This window comes from Biomphalaria glabrata, chromosome 5, assembly GCF_947242115.1.
Source record: "Biomphalaria glabrata chromosome 5, xgBioGlab47.1, whole genome shotgun sequence".
Classification (NCBI taxonomy): Eukaryota; Metazoa; Mollusca; class Gastropoda; family Planorbidae; genus Biomphalaria; species Biomphalaria glabrata.
In genome coordinates this window covers 46118305-46136008 of record NC_074715.1, presented here as the reverse complement: position 1 = coordinate 46136008, position 17704 = coordinate 46118305, and the positions used below count along the sequence as shown (strand labels likewise).

Genomic DNA, 17704 nt, shown 5'->3' with positions numbered 1-17704 from the left:
TATTAATCTGCTATAGCACATCAAGCTAGAGATTTACTATACACCATAAATCATCCTAGTAAGTGAGTAAAAATCTCCTAAAGTACACTATTCAATACATCACTTTGACATCTCTTTCAGTTTGTTCTTCATGAATGAGTCTCTCTGAGAGAAAAGTAAGAATTGTGCAGCAACAAAAATCCGCTGTATTGTTCTTCTAGCCAGCCTTTTGCTGCTGAGCTGTGAGCTCTTTTGCAGACTGTGCCAAGGAAAAATAATGTGCTATTCTCTTCAGTTGTTCAGCACTGCTGTACAGGGTGTTGGTTATGATGGGCTGTAGTGGCAGTAGGGTCAGTCAAAATTAGATTATAAAATGGGCCATAAGGGTTTATCTACAACATACCCTCAAAGATTCTAAAAAAAATAGTTTGTAGATATTTTAACCACCAGAATGAAAATGTATAAATAAACAATATTACACAGAGAATTTGTGTGGAAACACAAACTCAGAAGTGGCTCTTGAAATGGTCCACCCAGGCAAGTAAATGTCAGGTTTTGGTAATTTCATCACAAATATTAGAAGCTGTAAACTATCAACAACTACATCCCTATATGACAATGCAAAATAGATCAATACAAAATTGATATAAGCAGGTTATAACCAGTAAGGTCAGCTGGGAAGGTGATTTTCTTATCTTTTGAAAGTGAAACAATTTGTAGCATATATTAATTGATATAAGTTAATAAATGTAATGGATAGTTTGTAAGGTAAAAAATTTGTTTAAATATTTTTATTGTGCAATAATATTTTTTACAGGCAAATCTTAGAAATACAAAATAGAATCATTGTATAAAATTTATTCAAAAGACTTGGTAAGAAATACATTACATTATAAATAATAAATAAAAATTCAACAAAAATGTGTAAAGTCACTGTCCAGTTAAGTTATCAGACCTTCACTTTAAACATTACTAACTTCATCCCAATAGCCAAAGTTGAAAGGTCACTTTTTAATTCAGTAATTTAATAAAACTTAACATAACATTATTTTTTATTTGAAACCACCATTTTATTTATAGAGAAAATATTCCAATTAGAAAGGTGACCCCCCAGGATCTGTATAGAATTGAAAATTAATTTAAAACACTGTAATTTTTTTTAAAATATAAGATTTTAGTTTTTATTTGCTTTACAATGAAGAAATCTCAACCTAAACATAAAACATTTTGATAATTCAAATATGTAAGTTATTACTTACTATATATATGATTTTTCAGTTTTTCAACAAAACTATTGCCAAAACATAAACAAATGAAAATAGGCAAAGCTGCCCAAAAAAAGAAAAAAGGAATTGATTGTTTATTCAAAAGTAACTGTATGTGAAATTTTCAGCCGATATATTAGTTCTGCATGGACTATCGTAACTATCATGCAGAATAATAGAATTATTTAATTTTATTCTGAAGAATGTTTTTGATAACATTTAAAAAATATGAAATTATTTTCTATTTAATGAAATATTTAATATCACAGATGTTTATATTTCATTCTGATCCAGCTAAATTTCATGGCTATTGCTTTGAAACTAAATACAGCTTAAAAAAAAACAATTTAAACAAAAATGATGTGCAAAGGGAGACAAGCTAGTAATAATGTTTTTCTATTATGAGTTATTCCATTGAACAAAATTATTTTGCAATATAATTTTTGTTTTTAAATAAATATTATGCAAACACATCTTTAAACATAAGAGTTAGGTCAAAAGCATCATGTTTTATATTTGTGTGTTATGGTAAGATGACAAAGTCATTGCTATCTTATATATTACAATAGTTCCGTCTAAAAAAGATTTCAACAACTGTTACATAGTTATGTATGTGTAGCTTTACAATATCTTTAGAGACTCAATCTCTACAAGTCATTGGTTTACCTGGCTAATTCAGGCTATCCATTCCATGCTCTTAAGGCACTGTGAAATGAAACTGAACACACATTTTCTCTAGGGTATTATGACTATTATTTCTTTTATCCAGAAGGTTGAAATCAAATCAAGTCATTGTAAGCATGCTTTCAGATATAAACAAAGACTTTGAAGCTGATTAAACATACATTTAAAAAAATAGTTAAAAAATGAATTCAAAAATAAAGAAGAAACTTTTACAAATTAAAAAAGGCTTATAAGTTGTTTCTGTGTGATAAAGTTTCTATTTTAAAAATTCACTTCTTGATCTTTCCAACAAAATGAACATTTTTTTTTGTTTCTTCATTTTGTTTTCTAATCAATTTCCTTCACATCTGTCTCAGGGAAAAATATTAAATACAATTCATTCAGAACTCAAGGGATAAACTAATAATAAAAATGTAATATATTATTCATAATATCGAAAAAAAAGTAAATTGGTATATACGTTTTTCAGCACCTAAAAAAGTCTAATGGTATATATATAATCAGCACCTATCATAGAGTAATGAGCATCAAAACAACAAACATCAATTCTATGGACAGTTGAAAGACAAGTGCAATGTTCAATGCTAAAACAATTTTTCATTGTCATTAAATTTTTGTCTCATGATATTCTAGGAACAAACAAACAAAATCTTGAAAAGCTTGGCAGAAACAAAGTTCATGGACACAACATTGTAATAAATAATTCATGAATACTATAACTGATTAGACTAATTAAGGGGTCATCTAATTAACAGGTCATTGTGAATCTTGAATGAAAGGAACTTAATGAAAACATAATACCAAAATATTCCTAGTTTAGATGTTAACAAGTTGTACATGTAAACTATTAAACTTTGTCCATTTATTACAGTTGTTTTGCAACTTAGGACAGTTTTTTCCCTGAATAGCTTTTCATAACATAATCAATCAAATATTACAAATATGTACTTATTTCAGAGAATTGATACTATACATAAAAGCTTGGTTGGTTAAGGCTAATCAAGCATAAAAAATGTGTGCAGTCTAATTTTCCACTTGACCATTCTGTAATTAAATGTGAATACTTCCCTTATAGTAATTTATTATGAGTCTGCAATAGTGCAGGCAGTGGAGAGAGTAAACAGAGGTGAGCTTTGCTGATTTTGAACTTGCAGAATTGGTTGCTGATCTAATGACTGCGGCTGCTGCTGCAGTATCCAGCAACTGCCTTGAGACAAGTTTAAGTTATCTAGAGTGGAAGATGTGACATCAGCTGGGATAGACATTTCACCCACTGGCTTGAAGTCAAAGTTGTCTGCCCAGGGAACAGAAAAACTTGACAAGTCCTGGTTGCTAGATTTATCCATAATCTGGTTCTGCTGGACATGACCCTGTGGTTGCTGCGGTAAAAGTTGAGCTTGTACCTGTGAGCTGAATGCTTCACTGAAGTCATCCTGAAGTTGTTGCTGACCCATCAAGGAATCACTTTGACTGTGTACATTTTGAGAAGGGGACTTAATAACACCTGTACTTTTCATACAGTTACTATTTGACTGGCCAACTATCCGACTGAAGTCATCTTCCACCACCTGGATCTGTTTTAAATCTAATTTGCTTGATGAGTTATTTAAAAGTTGAGCAATAGTAGGATTATCCACTGTGGCTTGGAAAATCTGTCCATTACAATTGATGAAAAAGCTGCTCTCTGATTTCGGGGCAGGTTCTTGCACAGGAATCTGCAGTAACTGTTTGCAACCAAGGGTAGTATCTTTGACAACCATGTGCTGTACTGGTTTGCTGATGTTCAGACCCTGAAGGCTTACCAAATTCTGACCATCAAGAGCTAATAATATGTTTTGGAAATCAGCCAATTTGATGCCCTGGATAACATGCCCAACAGATTGTATTGTCTGCTGTTGAGGCTGCTGCTGAACCGAGAAGTGTTGAGGCAAAAGGAGTTGTTGGATTTGCAGTTGCTGGACAGCGTTGCAGTTGTTGGAGGTGGTGTACTGTTGTTGCTGCTGAAGGTGATGCTGCTGACGGGGCTGCTGCACCTGGTGAACATGCTGCAATTGGTCCTCCTGTTGCTGTTGTTGCAGCTGCTGATTTTCTAGCTGAATGTGTGAACGAGTGGGAGCCTGGAGCTGAACCTGACTCAGCACCTGGTTGTGAACACGGAATGGTGCAGGAGCCTTGCTTGTCTGCGCCAGCAAGTCAACTCCTATGGCATCTAACACAGTAGCCTGAGTGTTGGCAGTTTGCAGAGAAGGGAAAAAAACTGGCTGGGTACCCGCAATGACAGGCTCACTAGGGTGAATTTTGATTAAACTAACTGGGTAAGGTTCACATGACTGAGCCTCACTAGCTTGAGATGAATGAGGTGAAGGTTGGAGTTGAGGAGGAAGCAATGATTGTCCAGGAAGACTGTTGGGTTGACTTTGTAAAAGAGGCTGCTTGCTTAGAACTTGTCGCTTAAGTAAAAGCTTCTGCATAGCAGTAGAGCCCTTATCTGTTTTAGATATACTTTCCTGAGGACTAGGAATGCTCACCACTTTAACAGCTGCTGATTTGGACAAAGTTTTAACAACTTTCTCTTTAGTTTGTTTTGGATCCACTTTGTCCACCCCATTGGGATGAACAGTCTTGATGTGGTAGGCTAGAAACTCTTGTTTATTAAACGCTTCCAGGCAGATGCTGCAGCCAAATGGGTTGGATTTCAATTGTTGTTCATAAAGCTCTTTTTTATGACTGCTGGAATAGTGTCTACGAAGATGATCTTTACGAAGGAATGTATGAGGACAATGTTCACACAGGAAAGGTCTAGAGGGAAAAAAAAGTGGCTGTTTTATTACAACTACAAAAAAAAAAAAAAAAACTAACCTTAACCCTAAAAGAACAAGAATAACAATAAAAATATTTTTTTTTAAAAAAGACAATTATACAACTTAAAAATAAAAAAGTTTTTTTAAAAAGATCATTAAAAAAAATATTTGGTTCAAACCAGGTATCAAACCCGTGATTTTAATACAGCGTAAACAAATGTATTTATCAATTCAGCCAGCAGGAATTCATACTTTTTGTGATTATTTATTGATATTATCATTATATGGACATCTAGATCTATTACTAGACCTAGACTTCTGATTTAGAACTCTAAAGATCTAGAACAGGGGTTCTCAATCTGTGGGTCGCGACCCCCTTGGGGGTCGATTGACGATTTGCCAGGGGTCGCCTAAGACCATCGAAAATATGGATTGTTTTTGTCTATTCCTCTTTTGCTGTGTGTGGGGGGAGAGGGGGGGTCGCGGCCAAGTGGGGGATTCTAAAAAGGGTCGCCGAGCTTAAAAGGTTGAGAACCGCTGATCTAGAATCTAGATGTAATCTATATTAGATTTACATAAAAAAAATTAGTAAAGCTAAGATATTCTTTCCATAAAATTGAACAATTTGTTATGGTGTAATTTCGGAACACTGTAATATGGCTGACATGCCATGTTTTTTTTAAAGCCATATTTAGATTTATTTATTTTTTACTTTGAAAAATTATAACAGTCAAACTAGAGTTTTCACCACATGGCCAACGAGCCCGTAGTAATTCTTTTTTCAGTGATATACATCAACTGTTCAATTTTTAGGAAAATCGTTAGAGCCGTTTTTGAGATCAGCATCTGTCCACCCTCCATGAAGGGGTAATTTGAATAGAGGTACTGTAAAAAAACTAATTTTGTATAGGAGAAAATGATAAAAGGATTATGAATGTAAAATAAATCTCAAAAGATTTCATGAACATATTTTTTTATTGAAAAGTATTTTTCATGTTAAGGAAAGCAGTTATTCTAATTTTAAATGTTCAGAAAACTAAAGAAATGATTACTGATTTAAAGAAACATAAAGGCCATATTGCAGAAATCCAGATAAACAACAAAACCATAGAAAAAGTACAAGAATAGGAACAACCATCAACAATAAACAGAAATGGAGTGAACACTGTCAAAACCTCTACACAAAAATCCACCAGCGACTCTTCTATCTCAGAAAGCTAAGAAAATTTAGCATCGACAAAACAATAATTAAACTTTTTTATACAGCAACCATCAGAAGTCTAATTAACTTTGCCATCACTTGCTGGTATGGTAATACGTCACTGGAACAAAGACTTAGACTAAATAGACTAATTAAAAAAGGCATCGTATATCACTGGAATACAGCTACCATCTCTTGAAGACCTTTTTCATGAAAGATGCCTTTCCAAAACACTCACGATTCTTAAAGACAATCAGCACCCATTAAACCACTGTTACATAAGATCTGAACGAAGTGGCCATCTCCTTTCTATTAGGACTAAAACAGAAAGATTTAAGAACTCCTTTACAAGATCAACTGTCATCAAGAAGTACATAGAAGTCAAATTCATAAAGCGCTGGTTGTGAATGTGTATGTGTTTTGTGTGTGAATGTTGTTCGAATTTTTCATCTATGTTGTTATTGTACAGTAGTTACGCTGAAGTTGTCAACGGTAGTCAAACTGAATTTCCATTTGATTGGATCAATAAAAATTATCTTATCTTATCTTATTTCATTTTAAGTAGAAAATTTCATTAGTTTTCTTTTTTTTTTTTTAATTTCATTTGCTTAGTGTTGATTTTTTTCCTCCGATTAGAACACACACATTGCTTAAAAATTCTTTTTTTTTTGCTTGGCACCACAAAGGTGTGTAGCACAACTAAAGAAAAAGATTAAAAATCATGTGAAGAAGAATATTGATTTGTATTGTTAAGTATTTTTGGCCATGAAAGATGTATTATTATATAGTTTTTGCTTTATATTGCTACCTGTGTTTTCAATGAGTACAATATATAGTACTTAAATATATTTTTTCAGTCTTTTTTTATTATTATTAAAACGCAGGATGGCTTCCAAGTCTCTCATATTGTGGAGGCTCAGAAATTACAAAGTATTCAGCCAGAAATATTTTAAATTTTATGTTAACAGTTTAAAAATACTTTGGAACATTAACTAATAATATGATATAGTTTGAATGAATTACCTTTCTTTAGAATGAGTGACTCGATGCCTTCGGATATCTTTCTGAGTCAAGAACTGTTTCCCACAATCCGGACAACTCATTTTACGAGGCTTCTCTTCACGCTTGTACCGATTGTGCACATTTATGTGCTTCTTAAGTTCCTCTTTTGATGGGAAAACTTTTTTACAGACAAGACAAGACAAAGAATTCCCTTCCACTGCTTCGTGCTTGGCTTTGTGAAATATTAATGTAGACCTAAAATAAACAACCAATGCAGAGAATGGTAAAAAAAGAATATTCAGATAAGTGTTAGAAATGTTGCAATCTATAGGGCAGATGATGTTAAGTTCAACTGTTTTTGTGGCCCGTGGCTAATGAGTGCCATGTGGCCAGCACAAATACCAACCAACTTTACTTTGGTTTCAAGAGGTGCCCTTAAAGTCCCAAAATTAAAAATCTCATCAGAATTCAAAACCAGGACCCCTAAGTTTGGAAGCCAAGCAATTTACCACTCACTGACTGTGCTTCCATAGTTGGTTGATGTAGAGTAAAATAGTTTCCAATGCCAATGATTATTGTATGTATGGAAGGACTGGAATATGAAAAGCATTTAATTTCAAGTATAAAATGTTTGTCTCTACTTAGTCTCAAAGTTGTTGTTTTTTGTGTTAATTACAATTTTTAAAAATCTCCTTACATTGGGGAATCAGCCAGGAAAGCCTATCACTTAGAAGAGTTTAAATCTCAAATTAACACGCAGGACTAGAACGAAACATGGATACACATGGGACATAATTATCTTTTGCTAAGAAGGAACGTCTGTATTAGATAAGATTAGAAACAATTTTTAACAGTTACTAGTTATTGAGATACAGAATACCAGTCTACAAAAGGCTAAGTTTTAAAGATTTGATTTTATTGTACAAGTTTCAGACTTTCCATTAGAAGTGAAGATTATTATGTCCTAGTCTAAACATCCTGCAGGACAGCAGAGATGGAAGGAGTAAGGTCCAAAATCAGGACCTTCAAGGTGGCAGCCCGAAGCACATAACAAGTGGTCAATGAAGAGAAAATATTTAAGCATAGTAACTACTAAATAATTAGGCTGAAAATGTTTCAAGATGCTTTTGACTAATAAACTATTTAAAAATTAGTCAAAGAACAGCAGAAAAATTAAATTTAAAATTCATTATAAAAAAAAACTGCCTGGTCGTGAGCTATGTTTGTTCCAGGTTCAAACCCTGCCCGCAACCATCCCACGTCATCCAGTGAGATGTTTGGACTAGGTAGTAAATTATCTTCAACTCTGAAGGGATATCAGAAACGTGTAAAACAAACAAACTAACAAATCCTTTAAAGCATGAAGTAAACTAAAGTATGTTGAGCAGCTGTTTAACACTTTTCACTAACAAAATGACTCTTACTTATAGAGATAACTTTTGCCACAGATGTCGCATGCGAAAGTGCTCCGGTTCATGTCGTGAACCAAGAGGTGATTTTTCAAGTGATCCAGCCGGTTAAACTTAGTCTGACAGAAATGGCACCTGAAGGAAAAGTTGAACTTTTTAGAAATACAAATTCATTTCATGTAAATTGAAATACATATGTATTATTTTCAACATGTATTAAAAATCATTATAAATGGGCTTTACAATTATAAAGGAATGGCAATTCCAATAAAAAAAACTTGTGTATTAACAAAATGTAAACAAATCTCACTAATGAACAATAAATCTAATGGTAACATTTGCTAAGGTCTAGCCATTTTGCATTAACATTAGGGGAAATGGAGCACATGGGGAAAAGTTATTTACAATGAACAAACAATTTGATTTGAATGTATAGTATACATTTTGTTAACACAGCAGATAAGGGTGTTAAAAAAAGCCTAAATAAGTTTGTCAAAATTACAATGACTATTCACTTACTGAAAGTTATTGGGCTTTTCATGAATGATCTTATGTCTGTGATACTTATACTTGGTAGCAAACACTTTGGAGCAGTTCTCATACTTGCAGACAATCACAGTAGGTGCACAGTCCTTGTGCTGGAGCCATTGTTCCTTACTTACAAAGGTGGCATCACACGAACTGCATGAGAACTTTTTCTGACTACGGGGCTGTATATTTGATTTAGCAGAGGATTTGTCTTTTACTGGGAATTTTCTAGGCCTTCCTCTACGGCCCTTTGGTTTGACACTCTCTAGCACCTTTGGTTTTACGTCCTCTGATACCCGAGTTTTTTCTTGGTTGGAATCTGGTCTGGATGTGTCTTCCAATGTGTCAGCCAATGTTTCAGGTAGAAGGAGATGGTCTGTCAACTGAAGATCTTCGTTCATATCATTCTGCAGAATGACATCCTCACTACTGTTATTGTTTAGTTCATAAGGACCAAGAAGGTTTGGCATAACAAAACCTAACTCTTGACTACTGTCTGAGATCTTCTTGGGCTTCCCTTTTCTTCTTCTTGGGTTACTTTCTTGTGTTTCAATTTTATCTCGAAACACAGTGCATACATGTGACTCTAGTTGTCGAATCCGGGCAAAGGATGCTGAGCATAAAAAACAGCTAAACACATTGTTATCCTTTTTTATCAGAAGTGAAGGATCAGAGTTGTCAGCAAGTTGTACATTTTCAAAAGTGTCACTCAATAATTGTGAATTCAGTTCAAGCTTTTCATCCTTAACCTCTGAGATCAAATGAGCCTGCTCAACACAAACTTTATCCTCAATCTTCCGAGGCACAACTTTTAAACTTTGACTCAATAATTGTGAATTCAGTTCAAGCTTTTCATCCTTAACCTCTGAGATCAAATGAGCCTGCTCAACACAAACTTTATCCTCAATCTTCTGAGGCACAACTTTTAAACTTTGACTCTCGTCTTGTCCTGTTTACAACAGAAACAAATAAAAATAATAAAACAAAATCAAAATCTCAAAAAAAAAAAATAATAATAACACTAATAATATTAAACATTCACCTGCTACAGTTTTACTTAGGTTACTTAGATTTCTCTAAAGCTTTCTATAAAAATTACATTAGTGGTCCATTATACCAATGGATTCAGACTTTATTATCTCCCTTTCCTAGGGAGATAATAAATGTCTCCAAATCAACAGTGAACTCAGTTGTGCCTTAAGAAACAGTTTCAGGCTTACAGTTTCTTATTTACAGAAATGACCTACCTAATTATATAAGTTCAGGAACTTAAGACTATGCACATATGATTGCAGAATAAAACTAAAGCAAGATAAAAGATACAATATAAGATAAGATAATTTTTATTGGTCCAATCTAATAGAAATTCAGTTTGACTAAAATTGACCCCCTCAGCAAAAAAAGAACTACAGAATCAGTCTCATCATACAATGAGATAAATGGATTCAACATTGCATTGGTTACATCAATATTAGAATATATGTGTCTTTTAGCACCCCTCAACTCAAGGAAACATAAAGAAATTAGGACACAAAATAGGGCATTGAGATTTATAACAAATGAATATTAACATTTGACTAGAGTAACTTCATTTGTAAAATCACCGAAATTAGAGACACTTTAGGAAAGCAGACTAATAATAAAATAGCAATGAAACAAAAAATAATGAACCATACTTTACAAATAAAAACACAATCAAATAAAATACTCAGAAAAAACACATAGATAATGGCACTTTTCTTATTTTATATGCCGGACAAATTTGACCAAGAGCTCCTTCTTCCAAAGTGCCATTACAGCATGGAATGGGTTCCCTGAAGCTGCCAGGAAAGCCTATCTATTAGTAGAGTTTAAGCCTCCATTTAAAATGCATATGCGTAGGATGTATTTATCGTCTCTTTTAAAGGAGCTTCTTTAATTCATTAGATGAATTAAGATTTGTTGCTTGTAAATTACAGGTCTATGTACTTTACCTTTTTTCTCTACGTTAACTATGTCCAACAAATCAGGCATTAAGCAACTTTTGCCCATAGACTTAGCATAAGCAGCTGAGTACCATACTCTCAATTCTGTCCCAGCAGGAATATTCTGGAATCAAATTGAATGAACAGCATGAGAATATATATATATATATATAAAAAGAGAGAGAGAGAGAGAGTACATTAGTAAAAATATAAATACTAGTGAGGTGATTATGTCTATAGAACATTGTATAGTTATGTATTGTTTGTTTCAAACTTGTTTAAAGTTAAGTTAAAAAAGTTTAAGTTTTCAGACATTGCGATCTCAGGGACAGAGGATGTTAAGGTCATCTGTTTCTTTGATTAACGGTTAACTAGCAGGGTGTTATATGGCCAGCACAACGAACAACCGTCTTTACTTTTTAAACTTAAGTCAGGTACTCAAGAATAGTATTTAGAGTGTTGGAGAAATAATGCATACTAACTTTTTACCTTACAGACACAGTAGTTGATTTAAGCTTTGCAGAACATCTCTGCTGTCTACTTCTTCCCCTTGAACTTAAGTTTCAAAATTCAATGTCATAAAATAGGTTTATTACCTTGCAAGTCACAAAAAATATCTGCCCATTGTTTTCAAATGCAGCCAAGTTTTGCTGGGAAAACTTGCTAGCTGGCCGGACAAATATCATCCAGTTACACTTATATTTATCAGATGTATCTAAATATAGCCTTTCTCCAGTCTGTCTGTGAATCTGAAGATGAAAGGTAAAAATAAATTTTTCTAATTTAGTTTTTTTTTTTTGTATCCAACAATACATTTTAAAAGAAAAAGATAATTAATTTACATTTTGCAAGATAGATTTTTTTCTTTTTTTAATTATGAAGACATTTTACATAATGAAGTTAGAAAATATTTATATAATAATTTATAAGAGATTCAATGTAATGTCAACTGAATACAAAATTCTTAAACATAAAAAACACATAAAAATAATTTAAACTGAAGAAAACAAAAATTACTATTTACAACCGTTCAAAAAGTTTTATCTTTCCAGTTCATCTACAGAAAGTTATTTACATTTCCAATGGTCTTTTCAAACCTTCTTGTCATTGTAGTTAAGTTTACTTTAATTTTAACTATCAGAAGCTTTCCACCCCAACACCAAAATGTCTCCTTTGGCTTTTCTACTTTTATTTGCTTAGGGAATTTCAGTTTAGCACCATAGTCTCTCATCTGTCTTCATCCTTATGTAGTGTCTTTTTTGTTTCATAACCTAAAATGGCATCTATTTCTATAATAAATATATTTAATATATATATTAAACATATAGATGACACTCCGAGCAGTTCTTCTGATATCTTTTTGATAGAGCTCACAAAGTCAAATACATCATAAATGATAAACACAAAACCTGTTAAATACCTTTGCTGATATATAAGATAACATAAGATAATTTGATTGATCTATTGATATAAATTGTTACTGGCGAATTAGGAAAACACATGAGGCATGGCCTAGGACATTTTATATACCATAATAATGTTAACTAGTATGACATCATCACCAGCTAGAGATTAGTGGCGCTTGCTAAAAACATGAGAAATACTTCAAGTATTAAATGAAGAGATTGGAGAAAGACATTTTAGTTTCCTTCCTCTGCTTTCACTTTGGAACATCTACTAGAACATTCTATACATACTAAGAAGACAAAGTATCATGAGGAAGGACAGAAGAAAGATTTCTGAAGGCGATCAAGTGAAAAGGTGAATGTAAACGTGGACTGCCATTATATGCAAACATGACATGAAAAAAAACAACAAATATATACTAAATGCTGGGACTAAACAATGATCAAGGGTCCAGTTGGATAACAATTTTTTTTAGAAAGGCTCTTCAAGCATGACAAAATAAAGAGTTAACATTTTTTAAATCACTTCATGGTCTGAAAAGTATTTGAGATTTTAGCCACAATGGGAAATAAAAAGTCTGATATCAAGAATCACAGATACAAAGAAACAGTTTTAGCAGTGTTGATGCCTTATCTAGAAAAAGATTTGACCGGATAGTCATGAAAAGATGTTTTACATAATCGGCAAAGATAGTTTACAAAATTAGAAATATTATTAATTGTTTCTTTTACCTCAAATTCAAGTGCACCATATGACAAACGAGGTTTCGTCTGTGTAACAACTGCTTCCAAAGGTCCAAATAGTGTCCTTATTTTTATAGTCTTTTTAGCAAACACTCCTTTCCTGGCTGGAAATGCACATTAAAATGTATAAGATATATAAGTTTAATGTCAATAGAAATTATGTATAATAATTATAATCAACAGACAGTCAGCTGGTCAACAAAATTAAGGATGTCCTACCTTCTAAACCATTTTCTTACATCCTTTGATAACATAGTGATTAAAAGGTTCCTTCCATTCAATTACCCTACTACATCTCTGTATTGCATCACGGAAATTAAGGTCAATTTATCAACATCTTTAACACCTTTGAATCAATGACCCAATACGTGGGTGGTTGTATTAATGATGCACTATAGCCATTTACTCAAAAAATTGTATGACATTTATGCTATGACTCATATAAATAGCATATTATCTTAAATGAAAGAAGGTGCGATAGGTGAGTGGTTAAGTGCATCGCTTCTGAACCTGGGGTCCTGGGTTCGAATCTCAGTGAAGACTGGAATTTTGAACTTTTGGATTTTTAGGGCGCCCCTGAGTCCACACAACTTTAATTGGGTACCTGACTTTAGTTGAGGAAAGTAAAGGCTGTTGGTTGTTGTGCTAGCCACATGACACCCTTTTTTTTTTTACAGATTTGTAATCATGTATAAACTGTTACGTATGTATTTTTTCCCTACAAATGTATTTTCAGAAAATTAACATTAAATTTCTATTATTAAATATTATAAAAATTTTACTTTGAAACTGTCAAGAGATAATTTGAAGAGTAGATTTAAATTTCATTTTTTTTAATGTTTCTTTTAAAAATATCTTTAATAATATTCATCGAATAAATTAATATGCTTAAACTTTGTAAGTTGGACAGTTGTTCACTTGGTACTATGTTGTGGCAAGGCAGAGTTGTCAAATCAGATGGTCCATGGTTTGTGAAATGAACTGTTCATTATTTTTTATATAAATTTAATTCAATATTTTCTCTCATTAAAATTTATCACTAGTGCTGCCTTAATATGTTTATATTTAGCATGTATGTGTCATTTTTATTTCGATTAGTTTGCCTTTAAATTAAATTATTAAACATTTAGTTGAGCTACTATTAAAGTAGCAAAGTTCCCCTTTCAGACCTTGAGATTTATAGGGCAGATGATGGTCATCTGTTTCTGTGGCCAATTGGTTAATGAGGATGTCATGTGGCCAGCACAATGACAGTGGCCTTTACTTTTCTCCTACAAACATTAGGTATCCATTAGAGCTGGGTGGACTTAGAGGTGCCCTAAAAATCCTGAAATTAAAAGTACCAGTCTTCGCCAGGATTCAAAGAAGATTAAGGATGAGAGCAGAGTTAACCACATTCATAATAGTTGCTTATTACCTTCTAAAGAGCAAATGTCAAAACTTTTTGCTCTTTTAATAGCAAGAATTTTAGGAAGAGACAAATAAGCTTTTGGTGGTGGAGCTGTGTCATGAGCCCTTATCATTTTTCCTCCATGTATCAAACACTCTCCAATATTGCTAACTCCACATTCTTCACACCCTAAAAGGAAAAAAAATAGGAGAAATTATGTTTTAAGTAACATTAAATTAAATTGTGAAAAGGAAATAAAGATATGGCTCTTAAAAAAATATAAAAAAAAATAATTTTCCATTGAAAAAAAAAGTATCTACACAATATGGAGGCCTACATTCAAAATTTTTTTTTTACAATTTTAAAGTGGCTAAGCGAAAAACTTTCTTTAGGTTGTAAACCAGTAAATAGTCAATGTTTAAAATAATATTGATGGGGCGGAAAGCTTTAAATGATAATTATGAAGATTCTAATTCTATGATTCTCATAGATTCTCAACTGTAGAGCTATAATATTTTATTCATGGTTTACAAACCAGTTACACAGACTAAAATCTCAAAATATCTAGGTGCCATTATAAATTAAGAGTAATCAACCATTAATAAACCATTTTGAGGAAATTATTAAAAAATCAAACAAAGCATTAGGAATCAAATCAAACAGAAACATAAAACTACAATGCTATTTAATCTTAGTTAGGTAAATATAAGAGTAACATGCATAACTGTTTGGGATCCCTCAACTCTAGAAAATATAAAGAAACTAGAACAAATGCAAAATAGAGCAGTGAGAATAGATTAGAGTAACACCATTAGTAAAATCACTAAATTTAGAGACACTTCAGGGCAGAAGAATAAAAAGTACAGTAGCAATAATACATAAAACACACCATAATGTACAAAAAAAAAAAAAACAGAAAAATAAAAACCTAATAAAATACTAAGAAGGACACACAGTTAGAGGCAGGACACATTTGTACAAGTGCCTTCTTCTCTAGTACCATAAGAGTATAGAATGGGCTGCCTGAATCAGCCAGATGAGTTACTGATTAACATGCATGACTAGATTGACACATGACATATAATATGAAATGCATATATAATATGACATATATATATATATAAATCTTCTCTTTTGAAGTAACGCCTACAATATATAAAATAGATAAGTATTAATAATTCTTACATGTATCTGTGCCAACATCCTCAGCTGTATTTGATACTGTAACACCAGATTCTTGCATTTTGACAAGATTATAATTTTTTTGTAAAGTCCTTTCTTAAACAATAGCTTGATTGTTCTTCATTTAGTGAACTAGTCCTTCTAGTTCACTTAAAGAATATATATATATACAAATATATCCACAAGATAACCAATTTTACATTTATATAATTAATATTGGTAGATATTGTTTAATAAACATTTTTAGATAAGGGGACCATCAGGGAACTACTTAGAACTGTATTGACTAAGCCTGCATAGAGTATAAAAAATTAAATAGAGATTATCTATATAGATAGGCATTATACGTATATTATATATATATATTATAAATATACTGTAATTATAAACAAAATAAACACATTATTTATTTAGAGATCTCCAATTAGTTTTATTTATGATGTTTCTGCTCATATGAAAACAAAATCGAATACTATACACATTTTTGTATTTTTTGTTGCATGCTTTTGTTGATTTTAATCCATTTTTTTTTAAGACTTCATCTTTATGGGTCTTATTTTTTATAATAAATTTTAACATATGTTATTGAAAAAGAGAGTGAAGTTTTGACCCCAGATATCTTAAAGACTTTTTATAATGCAGTCAATTAAAGTTCATCAGTCAGTTTTTTGCTTGAAGATTTTTTTTTGCTTTATGAAGGATGGCTGCCTGGTCGTGCGGTTTGCGCGCTGGACTGTCGTTCGGATTTATCGACGGTCGAGGGTTCAAACCCTGCCAGCTCCCATCCCCCGTCGTCCTGCGGGAGGTTTGGACTAGGAAGTAAACTATCTTCAACTCTGAAGGAACATCCGAAACATGTAAAACATTTTACAAACAATTTGAAGGCTAAAGAAGGCTTATTTTTTTAACGCATAAATTTTGTAGTTACTTTCCTCACAATTAACTTCTCAGCAAAAAAAATTTATAAATAATTCTCAAGCTCTATCTAGCTAAATAGGTTCCATTGCATTGTGATCATTTTGAATGTTTATTAAATCGAGGTACCTATATAACATATGTTATAAATACCTAAATTTTTCACATTATACTAATAAACTACAAATGATAATTAAGTTTAAAAGAAAAATTAAAAACATAATTTAAAACAAAAATTCAAAAGTGTTCACTTGAATTGAGCATATTAGACTAATAAAGTACAGCAGATATATTATGTCACTATCAAGACTAACCTAGGCAGGTTTATTATTTATTGGTAATGACTTTGAAATCTGAATTTGGTTGGTAAATCTGTTTTTTTTTTAAATTTGTCTTCTTATAATGTACTATTATAGATCTTAAAGTTGTTTGTTATTTGCTTTTAATGTATTCTAGCCCAATAAACCTCTCGCAGGATGGTTTTTGGGGGGGGGGGGGGGGGAAATACAAAGAAAAAAGGGTTCAAACACAGGACCATACAAACATACCGAAAAGTCCATTAAAATTATTATGAAGCCTAGAGTGCCTAGACCTAGATCTAGCTAGAAAAACATCTAGATTCTAGAACCCATCATAATCTATGTCAAATTGATGACATAAGAAGATGATCTAGCAGGTCTATCTAGATTTAGATCTAGGACAATCTAGGTTATAATAATATTAATAATCTAAGAATTTTCATTTTGTCAACGTCTAAAATTAGAACGCAAAGTGGCCTTGAAGGCTTGATTATAGATATCTACTAGATCTATCTAGAGAGACGTTCTTGGCATGAACATGAACTATAACTTGGTAATTTAAAAAAAAAACTAAATTACCCCCGCAAGACCCTCATAGAAATAAGATTACAAATTATGTTTTCTAACACCCGTGATACCGGTAGATAACGGTAACCCCATCTAGCACCTCATTACAACCAAACCATTATGATTATTTCCTTAGTTAAACAGAGGCACTCTCTGGGTTTAAGCCTTTACGTTAATCACATCATTTCTATTAAACAAACTATTAAAACATCACAAATAATGAAAGTTAATGAATAATTGATCAACTAATTAGTATTCCCAAAGTAAACATAGATAACAGTCTCTAAGATATATCACTTTATATGCAGAAATGAATTTCTTAAATGATTTTAATATGCAACTTCCACCCTCAAGATGTCGCCTTGCAT

The 17704-nt window shown here is 32.2% G+C and overlaps 1 protein-coding gene across 2 annotated transcripts; it reads right to left on the bottom strand.

Moving 5' to 3' along the window:
- Positions 1-748: 748 nt before the first annotated feature.
- LOC106058791 (PR domain zinc finger protein 10-like) lies at positions 749-17699 on the bottom strand. 2 transcript variants are annotated; one of them, XM_056029767.1, is made up of 10 exons: positions 17634-17699; positions 15559-15704; positions 14401-14562; positions 12972-13087; positions 11430-11582; positions 10843-10957; positions 8861-9818; positions 8357-8476; positions 6954-7187; positions 749-4727 (listed from the first exon to the last, which is right to left on the bottom strand). In XM_056029767.1, the coding sequence occupies exons 2-10, from the start codon at positions 15614-15616 to the stop codon at positions 3011-3013; spliced, it is 3633 nt and encodes a 1210-aa protein (XP_055885742.1). In that variant the 5' UTR covers positions 15617-15704; positions 17634-17699; the 3' UTR covers positions 749-3010. The 2 variants fall into 2 exon arrangements, with proteins under 2 accessions (XP_055885742.1, XP_055885741.1); XM_056029766.1 differs by having other exon boundaries at positions 15559-15847; positions 17634-17695.
- Between the last annotated feature and the right edge of the window lie 5 nt (positions 17700-17704).